Genomic DNA, 8,232 nt, shown 5'->3' with positions numbered 1-8,232 from the left:
CACTTTGTCTATGGTAGCTGTTGAACAGAAATTCTTACTTCTGCTGTTTCTTTCTTTCTTTTCTTTAAAGATTTTTATTTGAGAGAGAGCAAGAGCCTGAGAGGGAGAGCCTGAGAGGGAGACCATGGGCAGGGGAGCAGCAGGCAGAGGGAGCAGCAGACTCCCCGCTGAGCAGGCTCAACCCGAGGACCCTGAGATCATGACTTATAGCTTAACCGGCTGAACCACCCAGGCACCCTCTTCTGGTATTGCCTTCATTCTTTCTCCCCTACATTTGTGCTTTAGGATGTGCGTGTGTGTGTGGGGGGGGTGCTGTTAAAAAGTGATTGGCTTTTAAGGATAATTTAGAGTAAAAAAAAATTCTGAAGTTATGTTTAGAATAAAACCAATACACAGAAATCATTTCCTCTAAGCTGCCTTTGGGAAACATCCATCTTACTTTGCCGCTCTTGTTTCTACCTTATTCCGGGTTTCCTTCTCCTTTTCTCAGGACTGAGTGCGTTAAGAAGAAAGGAAGCCACTTGATTTTCCCAAGTTTTTCTAAACAGAGCTCTAAAACGCACTGCTTCCTGCCTGAGTGAACTTCACTCAGTGAGAGGAGGAAGCGGGGCCGGGAGACTGCTGCTGAGGGGCCTGGAGACTGTGTCCCCCGCTCATCACGCTAAAAGGGCACAAAGCTTGGCAATCCCAAAAGAAGAAAGCCGATGATGGAGAATGAGAGATGTGTAAAAAGATCCGCTTCGGAAACCCTAGGAACCTAAAGTGGTGATGTGACAAAGAAACCAGATTTTGATTAGGACAAATATTTAGGAAGAACTATATGCTACAAAGTATTCCTTCACCAGCTTAGTTATAAATATACAAACACAGGAAGTGAGCACATCATAACCCACGTGCAAGGGGCTTCAGGGTGGACAGACACAGGGTCCCCGAAGGCTGAAAGTGATTTAAGCATGTAATTGGAACAGAATGGAGAAAGGCCAGGAAATTCCAGAAAGTCCTCTTATGCTGCCATGACCAGAATAAAAAACTTCACAAGGCTAAGTAGAGCCCATTAAATATTTACGTGTCTGTCTTTTTGAATCTCAGACCTAGGTAATAAAGCTTGTGCTGGGTGGAAAAGCTGGAATTTTAGGAGAAAGTGCGGGCGTAGTTCCTGGATTGGAAGCTGTGAAATCACTGGCAAAAAAGGCGTGATTCCTCTTTCCGAAATTGCCCACGCCAAAGCCTGATTACCATGGAGGCCAAAAAAAGGTGAAAGGTGGAATCAAAACTACCAATTAAAAGCCTGTGAGAACGGTGAGAAGGGCTGGCCTGGGTACTTTCCAGAAATAATACGGGGACAGAGTTAGTTCCACACCTGGAAGGAGGAGGGCACTCTTTGTCTTCCGATGACCTGACCACAGACCAACTCTTCTCCCTTCTCCTTTTTTTCAGGAGAAAAAAAAAAAAGCCCCCTTTCTCCTCCATTTAGTTGTTTATATGTATTTAGACAAGATGCCTGTCTTTTGTGGCCATCACCATTATGTTCTGTGAGGAGACTTTGGTATTTTTCTAAGGGCAGAGATCCCTCTGAAGACTGGGTTTTCTTGTTTAGGCTGCTTCTTTGGGTCTCTCACACGCAGCGGGCTGTTGACAGAAATGGTCAAGTGGCCGTGAAGTCTGGAGCCCAGAGGTAATTCACCTGCCAACCAGGATCAAGCTCGAAGGGCAAAGGTAGGAGGCCGAAGCGGCCCCCGTCTGAGCTGTGGCATGGCTTAGTCCCGCTTAATGGACGCATTCAGAGATAGAGGCAACCCTGCACCGGGCAGGAGGAACGAATGGCTTGTTAAGAACAAAGGAAAATGCCTTGACAGGTCAACTCTCCTTTTGTTACGGGAGCCATCCGGCTCCCAGACAAGGTGGGGCTGGGGGGACACCTCAAGGTGTTTGGTTTCATGCAGGCACTGGTGCTCCAGGCAAACAGCCCAATCTGCCATGTAGGCCTCTGGGAGAAAAGGACACTCCTTTGTCCTCTGGTGACCCTTCCGTAAGAAGACAGCCTGACTCTGATAGAGATGACGTTTGTGTCTCTGCTTCCAGACCAGTGTGAGCGCCAAAACCTGTGCAAACCATTAGCATTTCAGGATCTTGAAAAAAAATTAGAAGAAGAAGAGGCACCAGTGCATTCCAGACTCGTGGGACAAATGCAAAACAGATAAGGAACAAAACCCCAAGCCACTGCCTTTCGGCCCCGGTAACATGGGCAGCCGTCGGAAATGTACTTACTTCTCTTCAATCAAGTGGAGTAAAATTTGGACATGTTTAGATGCCTTCAGTATTTCGTGTATTTACCCTCAGGCTCAAAGACCTGCATTCACCATATTACCTCAGAAATCACTGAAGTCAGTTCTCTCTCAACACTGTCATCCCATTCCTCCTGCCCTCCAAGCCCCGGGCCTCTGTGCTTACCCCGCACTCCCGTTTTGCTCTGTTAGTCCCTCAGCCCTTCCGGGACATCTTTCCTAGGCTCTTCTTTTTGTTGCTAACAGCGGGTGCCTTCCTTCTCCATCTGTCTCTATCATCCGTTTTTTGGCTTATTTCTCAGGCCCACCTCGCCCCCATCCCAGGGGAAATCTCTATTTTATATATTCTCAAGTTGCTGAAAAAAAGCTGTAGTTTCTTTCTTTTTTTTTTTTTTCCAATTTAAAAAGCTGTAGTTTCTAATAGCTACTAGTAACAATAGTGAGATTCACATTTCTTTGGAAATGAGCCGATGACTTTAAACCTAGATCTAACTGCAGAATCATGTAATATCAAGTTAGCATTTTAATTACTATTCGTGAGGAAACATGCATAAAAAATTGGTTAATTCCAGTTTTTTGGCCTATGTTCATCGTTCACAGGTATCTTAAAATGGTAACCCTGTCAAGAGTTGCCTCAGAATGGCCTTTATTGTTGACGCCTGGGTGCATACGACATGGCGGGAAATGCTTGTCCTTGGGTACTGCTGGGCTTTGGGGTTGCAGGACGCACAGAACCCTCCCTCCAGAATCCAGACAGCAGGGCTTTGTTACACGCACATAAATATGGCAAAGGCGAAGTGTTCAGACTCAGGCGATTTATTTTACTGAATTTAGATTCAAGTTCAACTAAGCTTTCTAACAGGTAATGAGATTCAAACATTGGAGAAAAATCCATGTCAGTCATAAGAAACCAAGACCCTATGGGCCAGTAGCTGAGCTTTCATCTCATTGGCTCTCAACACCCATCTGTGTGTTAAGTGTGGCAACGTGAGGTGGCCGAACACGGAAAATGATACGACACCACAACACCCCAAAGATGTATTCTTACCTTGAACAGAAAACATCACTTAAATTAAAAAACAAACAAACAAAATGTTTAAAAGTTCTCCCTCGGTGTTTGTAATTCCTAACTGTAAAGTATCATCTCAGTAACCGAACAAAGAATTCTCCTGGGTTGGTCACATCATTCATTACTCAACAGGAAAATCAGTATCATAAAAAATGAAACACGGAAGTAGAAATAAATAAAATAATTTACATGTAGGTAGTTTTGCTGCATTGCACATAACCACACAAAATCCTAAAGCTGATTTTTTTTTTAAAGCTCAGAAAACACATTTGCCTTTCTAATTTTCTTGTAAGTGATGCATGCCTCTTCTATGCAGGCCTGATATTTAAAATTTAAATACCTGTCAGTCTAGAATTTGCCTACCTGGGCACGCAGGTGTGGACAATGGGTGGTGAACAAGCGGCCTTCCCAGCCTCCTGGGGGCCCAGGCCTAGCAGCCTGCAGCCTCTCCAGCTTACCCCCAGGCCTATGGCCAGCAGTTTAGGGTGAAAATATGCAAAAAGCATTGGTATAAATGGGTATGCTTGTACTTTTGCTGTGATGCCCTTCAGTGGACTATAAAATCTTTACTAGCATCCTCGGAAGGTTTAGAAAGAAGCATTGCACAGTATGAGGAGGGGACAACAGCATTTCCCATAGTGCTTCCAACAAAGCTCAACACAGAGCAGTTTTCTTCCACAAGGCTCTTAGCAAGTTTCTACCAGTCCAACTTCTTTTGCTTCCTATTCCAAGTATTCCGAGTTCCCTGCCTTCTTGGCCAGCCCTTAACTGATGTGAATTACACTCCTGAATTAAGCTCCTCCTGGGCCTGCCTCGCAGCCTGGCCCTCCCTGGCATCAGAAAGACCCCTGTGCAATCCTCTCGAGACCGCAGGCTTCTCAGCACCATGCAGTGAGCCGGCTGGAATAGCACTTTTTCAGTCTGCGGGGAAGGGCCTGTTTGCTGGCTTATGAGAAAACGGATCTTGAAAATAATCTAGAGGGAAAGATGAAGAAGTGGAATTCTGGTGCACACTCAAATATTTTAAGATTTAAGTCTGTTCTCTTCTCTTGTCCATCTTTCCATTTCCACAAATGACAACTAGCCTCCTGAATTAAGAGGGAATGCCAATGCACATCCTTTCTTGAATGGGGTTGTTCGTGCAGGGGTCAGTGAATATTTTAAAGGGATATCTGTCCATAAAGGGACATTTAGTAAATATTTAGGCTCTACAGGTCACATTCAGTCTCTGTTGCATTATTCTATCCCCCTCTGCCCCCACTTTTTTCCTTTAACCACCCTTTCAAAACTGAAAAACTATTTGCAGCTCAAGGCTCTTCTAGATTTTCCCTGTGGCCAATAAGTGTGCCAAGTCCTGGCTCCAGGAAGTTCTTTGGCAGGGGAACACGGGCACTTCACTGTGTAAAGCATAAGGCTGTTTGGGCCTCAGAACCCTGATTTGGGGATTTCTTTTAGACAGTGAGGTAGGTCCTTGCTGAGGGATCCTTAGAGCATGCATAAAGCAAAACTCCCATTTGTCTTGATTCTGCTCCCCGAATGGTACTGACCAGGCCCAAATGGCACCCTTTATTTAAAAGGTGGCAACTTATGGTGGGAAGCCTTAATTAAGGTCCATTTAAATCTGGGCCTGGGCTGGCTAATCCTTGCCTTGTTTTAAAGGCAAGATCACATACTCCAGGTGTCTGAAGAGTTTCATTTCCAGGTTACTTACCAATGGTAAGTTGCCAATGGTTGGTGGTAGAAAAGCTCAAGTGTGAACACACTTCCTCTTCACCACTGATGCCACCCATAGTCTACAGAACAAACCCCATCTGGCAAGTCAAGAGGAAACACACCAGCTCACTCTACTTCTAGGGATACCTAAAACAGCTTGTCTGAGGCTGGGTCTTGATAAGGAACAATAGTATTTACCAGGGACCAAGCACTTCAAGAGCTGCAGACCTGTGTTTTGGAAGCCAGATCTCCCACAGGGACATTTACCTCCCTCCTCTCTGACACGAGAGGCTGTACCACCACGGAGCTCCTCCAACCTTCTGGGTATTCGTGAGACAAAGATTCTAACAATAACTTTCTCACTGTTAGAATATTCATTTGGAAGAGCACAGTAAGAGAATTTGCTCTCTTTTCTGTATTTGTGATCTTTTCAAGTCATCAATATACTTATGATATATGCCATTTTAAATAGTTAATAAACAAGATAAAAGTCCAATTTTTTTTTTTTTAAGTTAAAAAAAGTCTTCAGGATCTGAAACCTTTCTCTAACAAATGATGTCTGGAGAAGAAGCTCTTGGTTCTCAAAATACACATTTGCTACCAACCAGGTCAATTTAACTGTTCTGGGATTAAGAAATAGCATACGTACATATATACACACTCACAAAAAGAACTTTGTCTGAAAAATCTAGGTATGAGAATTCCCAAAGCCTCTAAACTAAACAACAGGTGAAAAACAACTCATCTCACGTAAGCCAATCTAGCTGCTCTCTTTCAGTTTTTGTTTAAGATGTTGAACCTGTTTTCTCAAATTGGGAGTTTATTTCTTGTATTAAAGCCAGAGCCTTCTCTTAGTCTGGATTTACTGTGGAACTACCGCCATAGCCTCAACTATGACAGTAATAAAGACAACCGGTCAAGCTAAGTATGGGGTCTCCAAGATAAAACCGCTGAGACCATTTTTCTTGAAGGAGGGGGGACACCAACTTGAAATTGAAGAAACTGGAGTGTGATTAAATCAACAGAAGTGTACCACTAAGAAACAGTGATGTGTCTGTCTGGAGGTAGACACTAGCTCCAGTTCTAATGACCTCAACACTGGTGAAACTTGATGGATTTTCCAACTCACTCAAAGACATACTATTCTAGGGCTGCTGAAAGGTGGGACTAAGTCATTATCTGTGTCAGGAAAGACAATGGTAATGGGGATTTTTCTACATAAAAAGAACTGAAACAATTAATTCTAAAGTGTGTGTTTTTAAAAGAAAGACTACTGCATTCTCTCATCCTCTATCATTTCTCTCTCATACACTCTCACACATTGTCTCACACACACATAATCTCACATGGTTTCTCTCACACACATTCACATACTCTCACACATATTCTCTCACACATTCTTTCTCTCTTACACACACACACAAACACACTGCTCTAGTCATTATTTCACATCTTCCAGGATTACTGGTTTTAAAAATAGTACCTCCTGGTGCCTCTATTTCTATCTTGGATGTAAATGGTTTTGATTTTTTAAGTCTATGAAGAAACTATACAGGACAGACCTGAACAATAAAAACAATGCATCACCCTGTGTAGGTCAGAGCTTTTGAGACAGACAAAAAGAGGACTATGATTCAGCCCGTTGGGTTCTGGTTTGGAGAAAGCATCAGCCGTCAGCACTACCTTCTCTGATGGAGAACAGCTTTGCCATTCCCTTCACTATCCAAGTGCATGTTTCAAATGTAACACACCTCAAAGAAAAACAGACAATCTCAGGTTGCTATCCTGTGCAGCAAGAATGAAGTGATTTTTTCCCTTTTCCCTGCTCCTCAATTTAAAGCTGTAGACAAAACAGTGGAGCTTACAAACAATGGATTTCGTTTCTGTTTCAAGGAACAAAAGGGCAAAGGAGAAACAAAACCAAGTGAGAATAAAGAGGAGAAACCCTGAGGCAAAAATGGCTTTTCCTTCAGAAAGTCTTCCAGGGCTCTCGAACCGCCTCACAGGGCGCCAGCAATCTTCTGGGACGGGAGGCCTTCCTCCAGCCAGAGGGCAGCGGTCGAGGCGCTGCGGGGCGTCCGCCGGTGAATGCGCCGCAGCCGCAGCAGGTACAGGAGGATGGAGAGCACGACCACCAGGAAGCAGCCTGAGAACAGGTAGTGATTGTAGACGAAGGAGAAGCCCCGCCAGTGAGCGTGACTGGCCCGGAAGGTCTCCTGCTGGATGTCCCTGCCCGCGTGGAAACAAAAGCAAACACCACACGTGAGACCGGGACTGACCAGGCCAAGCCACGCGGTGGAACAGGTGCGGGGTCTCTGGGACTCAGTTTCCTCACCTCCGAAAGGTAGGCCAACGTGGCCTAACAGAGGGTGATTGTAAGCAGTAACAAGAGAACGTGTGAGAGCTCATTTGTACATCCGCAGCAGTTACCGTCACTGTCATTGGGAAATAAAACCCAGAATTTTAAACAAACGGTGACAGTTTCCCTAACACACAGGAGCCACTGTGGAATGAGGGCCCCTGTCTGTGAGCAGTAATACCCACCGCCCACAATGTCTGCAGGCAGCCCAGAGAAACGGACTGCTGGCACACGCTCCACTGGAAGAAGGGGGGGATCCCCCAAGAAGCGCATTTCTCGTTTATCAGTGCCCCGGGGTCAGCAGGCAGCAGAGCTGTGAAGGGGAGCGGGAAAATGTCCGTCACTTGCCGGTCTCTGACTGGCATTTCTACGGCAGTGTGGATCGTGGCGACGCTCAGAGAGCTCTTATACCACACTGTGGTGGTTTGCAAACACCTCAAAATATCGACACACGTCACTGTATGGGAATTATGGGAAGTACTAGCTCTGCTGCCAGAATATATATTACTGTACCACAGATATGTCTTCTGTAATATTTTGATAAATATTATTTCAATACGGCTGTTTCCTCTAACCCTGTTATTTATTTACACACCTTAGGAGCAATATTTTGAGGAGGAGTCTGAAGCCATAAAGATGAAGGGCCCCAGCATTAGCCCTTCTGTGCAGGGGTTGGGGAAAGATGCTTGACATAACCAAACACTTCTGTGCTGCATGCGATGGGATGGGCGGGGTGGGAAGGAAGCATGGGTGTGGCAGACCAAAGTCAAACTCTGGTCTGCGGTCCTGCCGACGGCCAGCATGCT

General features: G+C 45.0%; 1 protein-coding gene across 2 annotated transcripts in view; it reads right to left on the bottom strand.

Annotated features, from left to right (window-relative positions):
- Positions 1–6,850: 6,850 nt before the first annotated feature.
- The window catches only part of ENTPD4 (ectonucleoside triphosphate diphosphohydrolase 4), a 32,431-nt gene continuing 31,049 nt past the window's right edge, over positions 6,851–8,232 (bottom strand). For both annotated transcript variants that reach the window (XM_044225141.1, XM_044225142.1), the window contains exon 13: positions 6,851–7,296. In XM_044225141.1, coding sequence (XP_044081076.1) covers positions 7,068–7,296 — 229 coding nt within the window. In that variant the 3' untranslated portion in view covers positions 6,851–7,067. The remainder of the gene's footprint in view (positions 7,297–8,232) is intronic.

The sequence above is a fragment of the Neovison vison genome, chromosome 11, assembly GCF_020171115.1.
Source record: "Neovison vison isolate M4711 chromosome 11, ASM_NN_V1, whole genome shotgun sequence".
NCBI lineage: Eukaryota > Metazoa > Chordata > Mammalia > Carnivora > Mustelidae > Neogale > Neogale vison.
The sequence above is the reverse complement of the archived record's forward strand: the minus strand, read 5'-3'. Positions and strand labels throughout refer to the sequence as shown.